The 19,225-nt window shown below is 43.7% G+C and overlaps 1 protein-coding gene and 1 non-coding gene across 2 annotated transcripts in view; both read left to right on the top strand.

Moving 5' to 3' along the window:
• The window catches only part of LOXHD1 (lipoxygenase homology PLAT domains 1), a 181,154-nt gene that overhangs the window by 74,040 nt on the left and 87,889 nt on the right, over nt 1-19,225 (top strand). The window contains exons 16-22 of the mRNA XM_068108949.2: nt 5,776-5,972; nt 7,465-7,657; nt 9,151-9,311; nt 9,493-9,826; nt 12,297-12,451; nt 12,685-12,818; nt 15,788-15,942. Coding sequence (XP_067965050.2) covers nt 5,776-5,972; nt 7,465-7,657; nt 9,151-9,311; nt 9,493-9,826; nt 12,297-12,451; nt 12,685-12,818; nt 15,788-15,942 — 1,329 coding nt within the window. The remainder of the gene's footprint in view (nt 1-5,775; nt 5,973-7,464; nt 7,658-9,150; nt 9,312-9,492; nt 9,827-12,296; nt 12,452-12,684; nt 12,819-15,787; nt 15,943-19,225) is intronic.
• Nucleotides 2,111-2,212, top strand: LOC144891062 (U6 spliceosomal RNA). The gene has a single exon (XR_013622699.1). It is a non-coding gene; the product is annotated as a U6 spliceosomal RNA (small nuclear RNA).

Here is a 19,225-nt window from a genome sequence, read left to right as displayed (position 1 = left end):
CCAGGAATTGTACGGCTCCGAAAGATACGAACGTTGATCTCGATTAACCCACACGAGGTTTTGGACAACTGCTGGGCTCTTGGAAGCTGAAGGCCGCATTGGGCTTGACGGTAGAGAATCGAAAGGAGGCCGTCTAATCTGCTCGCCTCACGCACCTTGTTGTGTTTTCGACGCGCGGAGTTCTACACCGCCATTTTGGACCACTTCCCGCATGAGTGGCTACCCCAGTTTCAACAGCCGCCAAGCTCCTGAAAGTACTCTTTGGGACGCCAAGCTAAGTTCCGGCTGAAGGGGTTTATTTTCATTTTATCTTTCCCTTGACACCACCCCCCCCCCCCCCCACCCCCCAGAATTTCCATGTTTTAAACGTTTCCGGTGTGTACCCTGGATAAGAATAGGTACACCGTATCCCTGCGTGTCGTAAGAGATGACCAAGAGGGTTGGCGTCAGGAAGGGCATCCGGCCATAAAAACATTGCCTCAAAAAGGGAACCATGACAATTACAACTACATATGGGGCAGGGTACAGCCCGAAGTGGAGATCGGTTTCTGAGGTTTGGGACATGGAATGTAGGGACAATGACAGGGAGATCAGGAGAAGTGGTGGAAGTATTGGTCAGAAGAAGAGTGGACATATGTTGTGTGCAAGAGACGAGATGGAAGGGAAGTGGTGTGAGAATGGTGAAGGGTAGGCAGGGACAGAAATACAAGTTTGTGTGGCAAGGGTGCCTGGAGGGCGTGAATGGTGTTGGTGTCCTGTTTTCTGAGGAGTTTGTAGACAGTGTGGTGAGTGTGACTAGAGTGAGTGATAGGTTGATGATGGTGAAAATGATGATTGGAAAGCTCTTGGTGAACGTCATCTCAGGATATGCTCCGCAGGTTGGTCGAAGCGATGAAGAAAAGGACAAGTTCTGGTGTGCGATAGAGAAGCTGATGGAAAACGTGAAAGATGAGGAAGTTGTTATGGTAGGAGGAGACCTAAATGGACATGTGGGAAGGAGTATGGATGGTTTTGACGGAGTTCATGGGGGTGACGGAGATGGTGTGAGAAATGGAGAAGGTGAAAGGATTTTGGAGTTTGCTGATGGAGCTGATTTGTTGATTTGTAATACTCAGTTCCAGAAAGAGGATAATAAGCTTGTTACATACACATCAGGTGGGTCGACGACAACCGTTGACTACCTGATGGTGCGTAGGCGAGATAGGGGGCACCTCCGGGACACAAAGGTGATCCCGGGGGAGATGGCTGTTTCACAGCACCACTTGGTTGTCTGCGACGTAAGGGTGAAAGTTGCGAGGAGAGCTCGGCGGGTGAAGTACCAACCGAGAATGAAGGTGTGGAGGTTGAAAGAGGTGACAGTAAGGGAGGTATTAAAAGAGAGGCTGAGTAGGGTCGAGGATGATGTGGTTGAGCTTGAAAGTGGTTGGATGTCAATGAAAGCTTGTCTGTTGGGAGCCGTTGGTGAGGTATGTGGATGGACAAAAGGACCACCGAGGCACTCGGAAACATGGTGGTGGGATGATGAAGTTGGAAAGAGGATTGACGAGAAGAGGAAGAAGTTCAAGGAGTGGCAGAAGGCGAAGGGTACGGGAGCAGAAACAGCAGAGCATGAAAGTTATAAGGCAGCTAGGAAGGCTGCAAAGAAAGAGGTAGTAAAGGCGCAGGAGGCATGTTGGAAAATGTTCGGAGAACGCTTGGATTCGGAAGAGGGTCAGAAAGCAGTATTCAGGATTGCAAAGCAGATAGCGAAAGAGAGGTGTGATGTGATGGGGTGAGTTGCTTGAAGGATGAAGTGGGACAAATCGTTGTCGACCCAGATGGAATTAAAGGAAGATGGAAAAGATATATGGAAATGCTGTTGAATACAGAGAATGAATGGGATGGCAACATAGAGAGTAACCCAGTTTTAGGACCGGCAGAGAAGATAACTGAGAAGGAAGTTGAGGAAGCGATAAAAGCAATGAAGGGTAGAAAAGCGGGAGGGCCGACGGGAGTTGTGGGAGATATGTTGAAGGCAACAGTAAGTTGGGGTGTGAAGAGAATGATAGAGATCTGTAATCTGGTGGTGAAAGAAGGCCGCATTCCAGTGGATTGGGAACTGAGTACCCTCGTCCCTCCTCGCTTCGGCAGTACATATGCAAAAATTGGAACGATACAGAGAAGATTAGCATGGCCCCTGATCGTTAGTGAAGCGCATATGATATACATCTATACAAGGGGAAAGGTGACCCTCTGGAGTGTGGCTCGTACCGAGCGATAAAGTTATTGGAGCATGGAATGAAGGTATTGGAAAGGGTGTTGGAGAGGAGGATAAGGAAGCAAGTGAAGATCGACGAAATGCAGTTTGGATTCATGCCAGGAAGAGGAACGACAGACGCACTTTTCATTGTGAGGCAGTTGCAGGAGAAGTACATAGAGAAGAGGAAGAAGTTGTTTCTTGGGTTTGTTGATCTGGAGAAAGCATTCGATAGGGTACCACGCAAAGTATTGACATGGGCATTGAGGAAGTTAGGAGTGGAGGAATGGTTGATCAGAGTAGTGATGGCAATGTACAAAAGAACGCGCACAGCTGTAAGGACGAAGGACGGGAACAGTGGTGAGTTTGAGGTGAAGGTGGGAGTGCATCAGGGGTCGGTACTAAGTCCACTACTATTTGTAGCTGTGATGGAGGTGCTGGCTCAGAACGTAAAGGAGGGTTTACCGTGGGAGTTGTTGTATGCAGATGAACTGGTTTTGATTGCGGAAAGTATGGATGGACTGAAGGAAAAGATGAACACGTGGAAGGAATGTATGGAGACAAAAGGTCTGAAGGTGAATATCGGAAAGACGAAGGTGATGGCAAGTGGTAAAGCATGTGGTGATGTGGAAAGAACTGGGAAGTGGCCCTGTGCTGTGTGTAGGAAGGGTGTCGGAGTGAACTCCATTCAATGTACAATGTGCGCTGAGTGGGTTCATCAAAAATGTAGTGGTCTGAGAGGGTCATTAACCAGTGTGGCAGCTACATTCAAATGTAAGGTGTGCACAGAGGGGAGCTGCAGATGGAGGAAATGTTGAGTTGGAATTTGGAGACGGCGTGAAGCTGGAAGGTGTGAAAACATTTTGCTACCTCGGAGACATGCTGAATGGAGAAGGTGGATCAGATTCGGCAACGGTTGCTCGAGTGAGATGTGCATGGAAGAAGTTTCGGGAACTGGGTGGCGTGCTGATGATGAGGGGAGTGTCGTTGAAGCTGAAGGGAAAGGTGTATGCTGCATGTATGAGAAGTGTTATGATTTATGGGAGCGAGACTTGGGTAATGAACGTAGAGCAGCAACGAAGGTTGGAAAGGGTGGAAATGCGAATGGTTCGGTGGATGTGTGGAGTATCGTTGAGAGAGAGGAAGACAAATGATGAATTGCGAAAGATGATGGGAATAGAGCCTGTGATTGATGCTGTGAAGAGGAACAGGTTGAGATGGTTTGGTCATGTGTTGAGGAAGGATGAAAGTGACTGGTTGAGAAGAGTGATGGAAATGAATGTAGAAGGAAGCAGAGGACGGGGAAGACCGAAAAAGACTTGGCTAAAGATGGTGGAAGAAGAAATGCGGGCAAGGGGGTTAACAAGGAGAGATACAGAAAATAGGGCAAAATGGAGAAGATTGTCATGGGGACCGCAAGGCTAACCCCCGCTCTAGCAGGGAAAATGGCCTTTAAAATGCATGTTGTTGTTGTTGTTGTATACAAGTCTGTATGGGGGTGCTCCATTTAGGAATTTTACTTTTATTGTGCATTTTTTTGTTACTGGCATTTATTTCATTAAAGCCGGTATTTTTGCATTATAATTCCTTGTCGGTTTGAGTTGATTACCAGGGTCGAAGACGTCCAGTGGGATCCGTACATGTAAGAGCTTCGCTACCCTTTGCTGCCCTCATCCGCTGCGCGTATTCACACTGCCATTGGATTGAACGCATCAGAGTGTAAAGCTCGATCGGCTACCCATTACCTTGGAGGATCTTAATCCCCAGGAACATGACAATATATATATATATATATATATATATATATATATATATATATATATATATATATATATATATATAAAACACAGTTTGTGTGTGTGTGTAATGTTACCGATAGACTCTTAAACGGAGAGGCTTACGTGCTTGATATTTGACATAGGACATGGCCATTGAGCGTGGGACGAACATGGCCGAACTCAAAATATTTGACGATCCATATTTTTTGTTCATATTTACCTCAGCGCATTCAGCGAAGTACCCGCTAATCTCAGCCGGTTCCAGAGCAGCTCGCTGATTCGCTCAGAGCGATCACGTGATGTTCCATTCCCGCCACCAGACTGATTCGCTCAGAGCGATCGCATGATGTTCCATCCCGTCACACGTCACTTCACCTTTTATGCGATCGTGTTTTGTATCGATTTTGTGCGATATGAATTAAATGTCTTTGAAACAGCTGTGAAACGTCTTTCCACAACCCTTCCATAACCGATTGGAGCAGTTTCTTGCCGCACAAAACGAGATCCGCGAAGCGAGTTGGTCGAGTCGTGCTGACCAAGATGGCGACACGGCGGCTTCACTTTTCACGGAGTATGAGCGTTCTATATATTTTCAATTCAGTGCGCCCGTGATTTGTGGCATAGACATGACCATTGGGCCTTCACGGTGTAATTTGTGCGAGGCTTTTTGTCCGAGTGAGCTTGAGTCGAGAGGGCGAATGTACGGGTTGGGAATGTACGGGTCTCCCTTCCCCCGCCCGGCAACGCCGGTACTGGAGGACGTCACAGGATCGGTGAGTCTCCAAAAGCCGCTTCGTGCTGTTGCGAATATGCAGGACTATGTCCGATTGTTGTGCTGCTCTCCGACCATGAGAACTGCAACGTCATTGTTGACTGGCCATCCCCTTCCCTCCCCCTTCCCCTCCCCCCCTCCATCCCCCCTTCCCTTCCCCCTCCACCCTACCCCCTCCACCCTACCCCTCCCCTTCTCCCCTCCCCCTCCCCCTCCCTTTTCCCCCTCCCCCTCCCCCTCCCTTTTCCCCCTCCCCCCCTCCCCCTCCCTTTCCCCCTCCCCCCTCCCCCTCCCCCTCCCCCTCCCCCACCCCTTCCCCTCCCCCTTCCACCTCCCCCCCTCCACCCTCCCCCCTCCCTTCCCCCTCCACCCTACCCCCTCCCCTTCTCCCCTCCCCCTCCCTTTCCCCCCCCCCCTCCCCCACCCTTCTCCCCTCCCCCCCTCTTCTCCCCTCCCCCCCCGTTCCCCTCCCCTCCCCTCCCCTCCTCCGCCCAGCAATGCCGGGTACTTCTGCCGGGCCCCCCTCCCCCCTCCCTCTCCCCCTTCCCCTCCACCTCCCCCCTCCCACCCTCCCCCTCCCCCTCCCCCCTCCTCCCACCCCCTCCCCCTTCCCCTCCCATCCCTCACCCTCCCATCCCTCACCCTCCCCATCCCCCCCTCTTCCCTCTCCCCTCCCCCCTCCCCCCTCCCCCTCCTCCCCTCCCCCTCCCCCTCCCACCCCCTCCCACCCCCTCCCATCCCTAACCCTCCCCATCCCCCCCTCTTCTCCCCTCTCCCCCTCCCCCTCCCACTCTCTTCTCCCCTCCCCCCCGTTGCCCTCCCCACCCCTCCCCCCCCGTTCCCCGCCCCTCCCCTCCCCCACCCGGCAATGCCGGGTACTTCTGCTAGTATATATATACTGTATATATATATACGTATATATATATATATATATGTATATATATACATATACATAAACATAATTATTATTATCACCTTGTGATGTGCAGATGTAAATTATTACATTCACATTAAGACTGGAGATGAGCGTGGGGCGAACACTGATTCTCAGGTGTTCATCAAGCTGTATGGTGCACAAGGTGACACCGGACGCATTCCTCTGAAAATTTCAAGTAATGGAATGAGGGATTACTTTTCCCGTAACCAAGTGGACATCTTCGCCGTAGAGACTGCAGATGTCGGAAAGGTGAGCTTACTTAAAGGTTCTCCAGAATTTCTGCTGTACAGTTTTCATAAAATATTATACAGTGCCATGCTTTGATTGTGTATGAAATGATAGTGATTAGCTTCCTTGCAATTTCCAATTAATGTAGGAAACTTGGTCCCAGGAAACGTTTGTTTGACCTATTACAACTGCTTGCCATTCTCTTGCATTCCAGGTCAAAGTTAAATAGCCACAAATTAACTAGAACAGCACTCAGTAGAGCGCATACCTCCGTCAGGCTGAACAGGTTATGTTTTGTATTGCCCTGATCGGCTGGATGTGAATTGGGACCCGAACGAAAATAGAATCCGCTTGTTCTTGTCACTTAACCAACTCATCCACCATGTTTTGTCATAAGTCGTCCACAACTTTTTTCGATTTCATACTATATATGGTTTTTGGTCCCATCTCTCAATGGTGAAGAATCACTTTGAAATTTTATAAATTCTCATATCTGGATCCGGATTCGGATCTTCACCAACATTTAATCAATTGTTCATTGTCACACACCCAATCTGTCCACCAAGTTTTGTCCGAATATGTCCACTACCTTTTGAGATATCCGAAGGCCTTTGGCACCTAGCTCCGAAAGGGCATACTCAGTTTTCACTGCATGCGTTTTCTTTCTTTCTTTCTTTCTTGTTTGTCTCAGCTCTCAGCTGATATCTCAGCCATCCTTTAAGGTAGGAAGGTGAAATTTGGGGACAATGGTGAGCATGTGGTTTTGGATAAACCATATTTTAATTTTTAAAATTAATTAATCAATTAATTGATTAATTACTTAATTATTGTCAATTAATCAAGTACTTATTTATTTTCTTTCTCATCTGGGCAATATCTCAGGAGCCTTTTGAACTAGGAAGCTGTCACTGTCGTGTCCAAGTGATTTGGCTATAAGGGGTATTTTTAATTTATTTATTAATCAATTAATCAATTAATTATTTAATTTTTCGATTATTCATTTTATTCATTATTTTTCAAAAGTCAGAATTTTTTTTTCAAAGTTTCAGTCATGACAATTGGACATGACAAAGTCAGATATTCAGATGAAACAGTGGTGGTTTAGGAATGCTATTAGCCAATTGATGAATAAATTAATTATTTTACGATTATTATTTATTTATTTTAATTATGCAATTAATCGATTAATCAATCAATTATTGTACACTGCTTCCTTCCAATTCTGTCTCCATGTTCTGAATGGCGGCATTGCCAGGCGCCGATGAAGGCACCCCTGCAATGTTGCTGCCTTGAGTATATATTATTTATTTATTTGGCATGGGGGGGGTGTGTTTTGAATGTGTCTGTACTTGCATAATATGTAGTCTATTGCTGCTTTTTCAAGGAATTAGAGAGTATCACAATGATGGTATCAAATCTCATATTTTGATCACTTGCATTTGATCAAATGTGTGAAGCATTGACGAGATAGGTGACTGCAACAGTTTTTAATTGATATTTTTTGTGCTGGTAGATACAACGACTTCTCATTGGACATGACAATACTGGCTTGCGCTCTGGGTGGCTTCTGGACAGTGTACAAGCGGATGTACCGACAGCTGGCCTTCGTTACCGTTTTGCTGCTCATAGATGGTTGTCACGCAGCCAGGCAGATGGCCGCACAGAGGCTGAGCTGTATCCGACGGAGATTGAGCGTGTGGAGCAGTGTAAGACATCAGGATGCTCTGAAGTAGGCTGTGGATTATGAGACTCAAATGCGTCTGGAGATAATTTAGCCAGACAATTTGGTCTTTAATAACCACCTGCCACTTTTGACTCGGAATTTTATTGGGAGGCTGAGCAACTTGCCTATCATTTACATGAACTCTGCTTGATTCAGATTATAGGTGGCTTTGCTCGACCTGCTTTGGCTCAATATATGTTTGATAATCAAGAATTATATTCAAGTCTCAATATCGCAGGATATTTTTTAAAATGTATTATTTTTGCTATTAAACTACTTCTGGAAATTACAGCAGGTTTTCCACAATAGTCAGGTTCACTATGTTTTTTCGTTCAAATTTTTTGGAGATTAGCAAAACTATACATTTTTGGAATATTCAGAGCATGAGGAATCCAAAAATTAATGTTTACATTTGCGTAGACACTTTTGCGAAAATGACACTCAGGACAGTGATGAAGATCTGTAAAAGCATATTCCTGAACGGTATAGACCTCGTAGATCCTGTGTATAGGACTTATAGTTCAATCTGATACTACCTATAACTTCCTATAACAACCTATAACTTCAAAGGACTTGCAATATCATGTATTATGTAATACAGTTATATCACAAATATAAAGACAATGGTTTTCAATTACCTTTGTTTGTTGCTTTTCTATAATCCTGAGCACTATTTTGAGGCCTTTATTTGATTCCTTAACCCAGAAAACATAGGATTAGCATATTTAATTAAGTTTCTAGGTTGACTAGAAGCCGAGATAGCGCAAAATATGTATTTTATGGCGGCCATTTTCAAAATCCAAAATGGCGGCCATGCAGGTGTCTGTGCAAATGCCAACATTGATTTTCAGATTCTCCATGCTCTGAAGATTCCAAAAATGTACAGGTTTGCTAATCCCAAAATTTTGAACGATATTATATTTGTTAACATAGTGAACCAAGTTGTGAACTTGAACCAATAGTGAACCAAAGTGAACCATCACTACAGTGTAAACAAGGAAGAAAACACACGTTGGTATGACTTGTCCATAGCAGCAAGTTCTGAATTATTTCATGCTGGATTTTCTGTTGTATGAGCTTTAGAGAGCATTACACTCGCTGATACCTGAACCAATCAAAATGGTTCTTCTAAGCATATGAAAACCACCCCACTGCGGGTTTCTTCCAATGGGAAACATGGAGATTGTTTCGAGCTTGAACTACTCATAGCCTGAACTAATTCCGAATTTGCTATTGGAGACAAGGCAATTATTATCAAACTTTATGACTTCAGCGACATCTTGTATCGGTGATAAAGAGATGCTGTCAAATGATCTCAGACATATGATGGAATTAAATAAAGCAATCTTCTTCTTCTTCTTTTTTTTTTTTTTTTTTTTTTGTATAGTGAAAGAGCTAACATTTTAAGATTAACATTGGGACAATTCCTTTTTGGCCACAGTTGAAACTGCTTTTCGTGTCCACTTTGCCCTTCAGATATAAATTACCAAGTGACGGTACGCACCGGAAATGTGCGTGGTGCCGGCACTAACGCAAATGTCTTTCTTCAATTGTATGGTGATGGTGGAAAAACAGAAAAATTGTTTCTTCGTAACCGCTCTGATAACTTCGAACGGGCTTCCGTCGATATTTTTAAGGTAAGTTTGTAGCAAGTTTGCTGGTAGTTGTTTTTTCCTTTTGGTTTTTACAATGCAAAAAACTTTTTGACCTGGAAACCCAATTATTTTGCAGACGAAAACAAAGGTCTGCCATCTTTGTTGTCGCTTGAAACCGACTTATGGAAGGCATACACAATCTTTTATGGACTCGTATTTTCAGGTCGAAGCAAGGGACGTTGGATCGCTGGTGAAACTCCGCATCGGCCATGATGATACTGGCTTCGGGAGCGGTTGGTTCTTTGACTCGTTAACCATCAGCCGCCTGCGAGCCACACGGCGCAGACTCATTTCCACGCAATCTGCACAACATGGCGAACGCTTGGAGGACAAAAGCCATGAAGATGGTGGTAATGAGGAGACTGAACATGGAGACGAGGAGAATTATCCAGAGATTGAGGTGTTCACATTTGTTTGCAATCGGTGGTTGGCATTGGATGAGGACGATGGACAAATTGTGCGTGAACTGCTACCCACAGAAGGACCCGATCTACAAGGTATGCATATCCACGATGAGCAGTACAGCACCTTTGTCCTGTACATTTAACTTAAAACAGAGGTTGGACCACTCTTTCTTGCATGCCATTTTCATTTTAACCGTACGGTATCTCCCGATTGGCTGAAAATGATGCAAAAATCCACCAATCAGTTGAATGAAGACAATGACATACAAATTTGCTCATGTATTATTAGTCCCCTATTGGTTTCACCGGAGGGGCTATATGTTTGCTCTCCAGCTGTCTGTCCATCTGTCCATACCAGCTGTGGTTTCCTACACTTTTTCCCCTTACCCGTTAACATATTGAACTGAAATTTGGTACTTGGCTTTATTATGATACGTTACAGAGCGAGTTCGGATTTCAGGGCGTTTCATCAATGTTTATGCCTCCATAGTCGCCGGATGCTTTCAAGTTGTCCGTCCATCTGTCCGTTCTGATAGGTTTTTGTTACCACGATAACTTGAGAACGGCTGAAGAGATATTAGTCGAACTTGGTGCAGGTATGTATAATGAGGTAAAGATGAACTGATTAGATTTTGGGGTCAATAAGTCTAAGGTCAAAGGTCAAATCTGTAATAAGTCTATAACTTGAGAACAGCTGAAGTGGTCCAATTCAAACTTGGTACAGGTATGTATAATATTGTAAAAATGAACTGATTAGATTTTAGGGTCAATAAGTCAAAGGTCAAAGTCTGTAATATGTCTATAACTTGAGAACAGCTGAAGTGATCCAATTCAAGCTTGGTACAGGTATGTATAATATTGTAAAGATGAACTGATTAGATTTTGGGGTCAATAAGTCTAAGGTCAAAGGTCAAATCTGTAATAGGTCTATAACTTGAGAACAGCTGAAGTGGTCCAATTCAAACTTGGTACAGGTATGTATAATATTGTAAAAATGAACTGATGAGATTTTGGGGTCAATAAGTCTAAGGTCAAAGGTCAAATCTGTAATAGGTCTATAACTTGAGAACAGCTGAAGTGGTCCAATTCAAACTTGGTACAGGTATGTATAATATTGTAAAAATGAACTGATGAGATTTTGGGGTCAATAAGTCTAAGGTCAAAGGTCAAATCTGTAATAGGTCTATAACTTGAGAACAACTGAAGTGGTCCAATTCAAACTTGGTACAGGTATGTATAATATTGTAAAAATGAACTGATTAGATTTTGGGGTCAATAAGTCAAAGGTCAAAGTCTGTAATATGTCTATAACTTGAGAACAGCTGAAGTGATCCAATTCAAGCTTGGTACAGGTATGTATAATATTGTAAAGATGAACTGATTAGATTTTGGGGTCAATAAGTCTAAGGTCAAAGGTCAAATCTGTAATAGGTCTATAACTTGAGAACAGCTGAAGTTATCTAATTCAAACTTGGTGCAGGTATGTATAATATTATAAAGATGAACTGATTAGATTTTGGGGTCAATAAGTCTAAGGTCAAAGGTCAAATCTGTAATAGGTCTATAACTTGAGAACAGCTGAAGTGATCCAATTCAAACTTGGTACAGGTATGTACAATGAGGTAAAGATTAACTGATTAGATTTTGGGGTCAATAAGTCTAAGGTCAAAGGTCAAATCTGTAATAGGTCTATAACTTGAGAACAGCTGAAGTGATCTAATTCAAACTTGGTACAGGTATGTACAATGAGGTAAAGATGAACTGATTAGATTTTGGGGTCAATAAGCCTAAGGTCAATGGTCAAAGTCTGTAATATGTCTATAACTTGAGAACAGCTGAAGTGATTTAATTCAAACTTGGTACAGGTATGTATAATGATATAAAGATGAACTGATTAGATTTTGGGGTCAATAAATCTAAGGTCAAAGGTCAAATCTGTAATAGGTCTATAACTTGAGAACAGTTGAAGTGATCTAATTCAAACTTGGTGCAGGTATGTATAATGCTGTAAGGATGAACTGATTAGATTTTGGGGTCCTGAGGTCAAAGGCCAAAGCTCAGAGGTCTTGTTAGGTAAAATTTGTGATAACTTGAGAACAGCTGAATGGATTTAAATCAAACTTGGTACAAGTATTATAATGGTGTAATAATGTGTGCGGAGGCATATCGGTCGACGTCGTGACGTCGAAGATTGTTGTTCTAGTTAAAAATTTGTTCTGCCTTTACGATGCAAAATATTGGGACCGATAGGGGACATTTATTGCAAAGCAATGCTCCCGCATGTGTTTATTGATGTTGTAATTGGCAAATTGGTACCCATGAAGTTGAACATTCAAAGCCAACTGAAGGCAGCGAGTATTAAGCATTTTTGGAGTGCAAGCTTCTAGAAAACAAGTTATTTGAATTCGGGAGAATTACCATGTATGGTAACTATTGGATTGTTGATTCAAAAAATAAAACGAGCTTGCTCATTAATTCCATTCAGTGAGAGGAAAATCTCCCTATCTCATCTGGTCTGATTATTAGTTATCGCAAACTCTGTTTTTTAAATCTCTGGTTACAGAAAACACATACACTGTACATGTGTACACGGGGGATGTAGCTGGTGGTGGAACGGATGCTAATGTGTTCATCAACATTTATGGCGAGTTTGGTGATTCTGGAGAGCGTGCTTTGAAGAAATCTGAGACGCAATTCAACAAGTTTGAGAGAGGACAGGTATAGACTTCTTATTCTGTATTTAAAGTACTTAAATAACTTTCTCTGTTGGAAATTGAAACATCAGTCTGCAGTGTGATACCAATAATTGGATAGGATGAATGCAAGCTTATGCTTCCATTTTTCTTGCTGTAAAGTCCTAATATTTTGAACTAGTTTGGGTTGGGTTTATTATCTAGATAATGGAAACTGTGCCAAGATCAGTCATCTGAGATCTTGAACAATGCCCATAGTTGGATACATTCAAGTTGAAAGCTATTGATCTTGGCAAACTGACCAAGCTGCGAATCCGCCATGACAACTCTGGTGGCCACGCGTCCTGGTTCCTGGACCGTGTGGAGATTGCAGAGGAAAACAGGAACTGTACGTAAGTAAACTTCGGTCAACTGGAAAATAAAATGGGAAAATCAATGAACATATAAAGGAGAGGAAATTTGGACAAGGAAACTGAATTGTGAGTTCAGTGAGATTGTAATGTAATTGTAATGTAATTGTAATGTACCTTGTATATTCTTGTTTGTATCTTCTTTATGACAGGAATTCCATAAAAAATCCGGTGCACATAGAGCTGGAATAGCTCAGTCCCGTTGTTGATTTAAAAAAGCAAAAGGTTAAACTTTGGACAAAAATCTGAAAATACAGTATATTTCAGATTTAGAATAATATTTGTAACTAGCAGGGACCCGCAGAACATCCGCGCAATGTAAAATGTGTCTTCAATTCTACCCCTCCACACCCCCACAAACCCCAAGTTATCAGTTATCAATCCTTCCTCCCAAACCCCAAGTCCTCACCCTCTCTCTCCCTTTAACAGTTTTTAAGGCCCTTACCGTGGCCAGGCTACGTGCAGAGTTTTATTTTCACCAAAACGTAAATAATTTAGATCTTTTTAAGCAAAAATGGTGTTACAAGAACGCACTGTGTAAAGTAGTCAACAATGATCTCACCTTTTCTTTTTAAATGTGCACTTGTATTATTTCATGCTTTATTATTTTAACTTCCTTTTATGATTGCTGTTTGTTGGCAAAGTCTAGCTGTTGTTTTCTATTCTTGCTTAAATAAAGGTATACAAAAGTCAAAGTCTCTCCCAGCCCTAAGACGTCAATGCCCTCCCGACTCCAAGCCTTCAAATCCTCTCCCCACCAACCACAACTCAACCTCCACCGCCCCCCCCCCACCCCCAAAGCCTCAACCCCCCCTCCCAACTCTATCCTGTACTTGCTCTATCCCCGGGTTGGCCCCTTCCAGCCCCTAACTCTGTCCTGCCATCCTCACCCTCCTCCCTCTCATAAAAGCAAACAGACATTTCCACATCAATCATCACATATTTCTTCATTATCTCATCGAAACACCAGAATATTTAGTGCTTTCCCCTTCCACTCTCATGCTATTACCTTGCTGCCTCCTCTAACTTCATCCTTCCCCCTCTAACTAGCTTGTTATCTCTCGTCACCCCTTGCACTACACACATTTGATCGACTCTAATTTATGAATTCTTGATTTTTAAAAGTACATTTTATAACCGGTCGTAGTCAACGTGTGGCCCTGAATGGGTTTCTCTCATCTCCCCTTCCTATTCAGCCTGGAGTTCCCCAAGGTAGTGTTCTGGGCCCTGTGCTTTTTCTGGTCTTCATCAATGATCTCTCTGACTCTCTTGAAAATCCTCTCTATCTCTTTGCTGATGACTCCACTCTCTGCCACTCCATTCCTCATCCCTCAGATCTGCAGTCTGCAGCCTCCTCACTCTCTGCAGACCTGGACAAAATCAGACTGGTCAAACAAGTGGAACATGTCTTTCAATCTTGACAAATATCACACTTACTGTGTCTCTCCAAAAAGACCGACTGGACAACCCTCCCATCTACTTTCTGAACAATCCTCTCCAAGAAGTTCTGTCTCTCAAGCTTTTTGGTCTCACTATCTGCCATGATCTTTCTTGGGAAATCCACATTTCCAATCTGGTCTCCAAAGGCAGTTGCCGACTGGGCATCCTCCATCGTGCGAAGTCCTTCCTTGGCACACCTGAGCTCCTCATCACATACAAGGCTTTCATCCGCAGCTCAATGGAATACTGCTCTCCCCTCTGGGCTGGTGCTGCTGCCTCACACCTAGCTCGGCTTCACGCTGTTGAAACCAAAGCTTTCAGAATCATTGGAATCTCCTGCGATGAAGTTAACTCCGAGGGCCTTTCACTCACTCACCGCAGGCAGGTTGGAGGTCTTTCTGTCTTCTACCGACTCCTCTCTGGCCCTGCCCCCCCCCACCCCCCCAGCTCTGTCTGTGCTCTGTCCCCCAAATATTCCTACAGGTCGCGCAAGATCTGCCAGCAACCATCTTCTGGTGAAACTGCCAAAATCAAGACTCTCTGCTCACCTTCACTCCTTAATTCCTCTTTTCTCCCGCATCTGGAACAAACTCCCTCACTCTCTTCAATCCAACTCCTCCATCCAGGTCTTTAAAACAGCTGTTCACCACCATCTCTTATCTTCCCCCATCCAAAACCTTGATCTTTTCTACCCCTGTTAATTCACCCCAGATCCACTTTTTTGAAATACCAACTTCTTTCCTGGAAGTCCTCGCAGTGTCCATGTGTTTTATACCTCTTCCACCCCCCGCCCCCCACCCCTTCCCACGCCTCATCCCCCCAAGCCCCCTCCCTCCCACAGATCTCCCGATGTCCCTGTTCTCTACTGTTGTACTTGTGTGCGTCGCTCTCTCTCCCCATCTTGTCTCCCGCTCCCTTTATTATATGTTTTATGTGTCCGTTTGTTTTTTTGTGATTAATGTTAGCTCTGACACGAGCCTCGATCTTGTATACTAAATGTATACAAAAAAAAAACGTATAATGTAAAAAAATGGTTTAATGGGCTTTTCGAACATACCACACTGAGCGCACGGCAAATCCCAGGCTTGGGAAAACGACCATTGTGTGGGCAGGGCGCAGGGATTCATTCGTGTTCCCATGATGCATCTGGCCTCTTGTGGTACCATATACCATACTGTACGAATGTACGATACTGTATTTGTACACGTTGACCTCCAACTGCCATGTCTGCCGATTGCCCAAGAACAACTTGTACATTCTCGTAGTGTTCAGTACTGTGCTTCGGCAGGTGTGCTCAGGCGCTTCATGAGCATTTTTACATTTTTTGGCCGTTATAACGATTAACAATGGCTGATATGCGTAAAACAAGTAGTACCAGTGACCATGTTGAAAAGAGAGTGCTTTTTAAAAAGGGCTTAAGCCATAAGTGATAGTTATACACAGTCACTGTAAGTGACGTGTCAGTCTTGAAGCAATGAACTTTACATGACGTACTTATACACCTTCCCAAGGATATACTTTCCTTGTCAGCGATGGCTTGCTGTTGATGAAGATAACGGGCAGCTGGACACAGAGTTTGTTCCTGTGGATGAGGCTTTTGTGAAAAAAGACATCTCCAGCCACAAGGGCTCAAAGTTCAACACCACTTTAGGCCTTGAACAGAAAGGTATTTATATGTAAGGGTATGTAAGGTTACTCTCTGAATCTGCTGTTTCTTCACGTTAACTGCAAAGGAGCATTGTAGGGTCACAATGATTATGGTCCGAGAGCTAGGTGGATTTTATTTGACATGGAAACTACAAAAGCTTTGTCATGCTGGTGTGGTACAGGTAGCTTACCTGACCCCAGAAAGCCAATTCTTAAGTGCAGCTAGCGGTGGGTGGGGTAGGGGGCGCCACTCAAAGTACCCCCCAGATTGGTTTTATTTGACATAGAGACTACAAGACCAACTCATATGCCAAGTGGTAGGGTGATCTCCACTGACTACAAATCTGCAACTTAAGAAGAAAATTTCTGGTGGGGAGGTCACTTAAGAACAACATTAATTAGTGCTAATTAGGCCTTTATTTGACATATAAGCTACAAAACTGAAATCACATACAACATGTAGAGAATGGTCCCCTCATCAATAAACAACAACTTAAGAACAGAATATGTGGTGGTAAGGTCACTTAAGAAGAGGTCAAAGGTCACAGAATAGGGGTTTCCAGCTCTTAATTACTGTTTGATTACAACATGCCACATGATACACACATGGCGTTGTCAATGAAACCTATATCAGTGGAGCCTGAAGTGAGATACATGAGAAGCAGAAATTTTTCCAATCTTACCACTTCCTTTGATTTCAATCAGCGAAAACATTTTAAAATGTACCTATTTGGTCCCCATGGCTATTTACACTGTTATTTGACATGTAAGCTACAAAACTGAAACCACATGGAAAATGTAGAGTACGGTCCCCTAATCAACGAGCATCATCTTAAGAATAAAATTTGTGCTTGGGAGGTCACTTAAGAACAGGTCAAAAATGCCAATTTTGACTGAATGACCTTTGAACTAGTTTTATTTGACATGTAAGCTACAAAACTGAAACCAGATTCAAAATGTATAGAGAATGGCCCCCTCATCAATAAACAACAAGTTAAGAAAAAAAATTGTGGTGCGGAGGTCACTTAAGAACAGGGCATTTAACCCTCTCAATCTGATTGGAAAGTTAAATGGCAACTACTGTACACTGTACATCGATAACACCTGGATAATTAAGTAGGCCTAAAGCTCGAGCACAAAACACTCCTGCACAAGAACCAAACACTGAATGCATCCTTCGACGAATTCCTAGTGTTTAGAATGTTAGAAAACGTATTGGAAACTGTTTGCAGTGCCTTGTCCTCCTGTAAGTGTAACATACATTGTATCTGAGATTTGAAATTAAGAGTTACTGTTCGTCATCTTCATCGGATTGCAAAATGTCCTCATCAGAAGAGCAGGGTTCAAAGTTGTCATTATCCTCGGCATCAGTTTCAGTTTCTCCTTCATCAGGAACAAGAGATCCAGGTATCTGTGGTCCATCAAACCATATGACGTCGTAGGCTTGCCCTTGAACCTCCCAGCCATTTTCTGCAGTTGGCTGTTGACATATCATCTTTTTGTTGGCATCCGCCCACATTTTGGCAACAAATGATGCACGCTTGATTTGCTGGGAGACCTCGGCTTCACACGGTGGTATCATGGTTGCATCGATGCCCCGAAGGTTCTCAAGAGGATTCTTCGCTGTGGCCTTTGGTGCATATGTCTTCTGAAACACTTTATAGCGGTGTGCATTGAGTGAAAGTGCTTGAATTGGCTTGGCTCCATACATTATTGCAGTGAAAGACATGATTACTTCCACTGAATCCAATCCCAAGTTGTCCGTTGCCATCTCTGCAAATGCGTCTTGAGCATCCTTATAACCCTCAAGAATTTTGAAGGGACGTTTCTTTCCTTTTTTGAAGAAGGCAGATGTGTAATCTGATCCCGTAAATGCATGGAAGCCAGCTAGTGCTTGACAGAGTGGGGTTTCCAAGACTTTGCTAATTGCAGTGATGTCTATGAATCGCCTGTCATTCCTTCCCGATGTCCCAACATCCATCCAAATATGTGCTTTAAACTGCCTGCAGTGATACAGCAGAATGACGGCGACATCTGTATCTGATGCCCTGACTGCTATGTTCTTCGCATTTTCCTTGTCAATGTGACTAACATGAGTGCAGATCAAGGTGTCAGCTTCTTCATGATTGGTTTTCAAGGTCTCTACTTCTTCCTTCATGACTTTCCCATCTTTCACGTAGAAAAGGTAGCATGCTCCAAGATACGAGAGATACACAAGTCGTCCTTGAATTATGTCTGCATATTGCTGGGCCTCCCATTCCATTGCCAGGAATTTTGGTAGCTGCTCTTTGAATGATCTTGACTTTAGACAATCCAAGATATTTCTCGGGCGGTGCTGTTCAGGTCCAGATATGGCGTATTCTTTCTTGTCTGTGTCATCCAGACCTCTTCTTGCTCTTTCACAGTCTTTTATTGATAGGACTGGATATGCGTCAAAGATGAGATGCACTCTTCCACGGGAGAGAGCGGTGACTTGTCTTAAAATGCCGGCTGCCAAGGCTCCATACGTTCCTGGAATGTGGGGTGGAAGAACATGTAGCAGGAACATACCATCAACCACATAGGCATCAACTGAGCTTGGTGTGACAGAGGGAACTTTGCTCTCTAACAGCTCCAGAAGGCCACTCTTTCCGTCTTGACCATACAACCGTCTGTGCTGCACATGGACAGTGGAACCGGTGTCAGTGGATATGAAAAGATATGTTTCAAATCAAGTTTTCTCTGACAAGCAATGACAACCAGGCGTCCCATAAGGTCACGAGTGCACACAAGTGATGCAACACGTTTGTCTCTGTTACGCTTATTTACTGTGCCATTTTCCGTGAAGGTTCTGAGCTTCTCCCTTTTGATTGGCCGTTCAAACCGATTTGGATCTTCAATGCAGGCATCAACAAATTCGTTGTATCTGGCTTGTCCTTTCTCCCGGATGGCCAGCAAACATGTCTTGATGGAATCTGTCGCTGCCTTACCAGTGCTGATGTTGTACAGCCTATCCGATATTTCAGTGTACTTAAATGGATTGCATGAGTCTTTTATCTGGTTTACAACCTTATGCAAATCGCTTGTGTCCCTTCTGATGCGGGCTGGGCGGAGTTCAGCTGTGATGTCTTCCGTTTGAGATAGTCCGGTCATTGCTAATGCCCTTGATATAATTGCTGCTCTGGTGGACTTGGTTAACATCCAGCGAAGACGTGCACTGAAGTTGTTTGTCATGGATGATATACCAGTCCGTCTGGATGCAGAATCGGCATTTACTGTCTGTTCCAGTGTAAGATCTACTGGGCATCTACTGAATGCCTTGT

This window comes from Myxine glutinosa, chromosome 2, assembly GCF_964187855.1.
Source record: "Myxine glutinosa chromosome 2, kmMyxGlut1.1, whole genome shotgun sequence".
Taxonomy (NCBI): Eukaryota; Metazoa; Chordata; class Myxini; order Myxiniformes; family Myxinidae; genus Myxine; species Myxine glutinosa.
The sequence above is the reverse complement of the archived record's forward strand: the minus strand, read 5'-3'. Positions and strand labels throughout refer to the sequence as shown.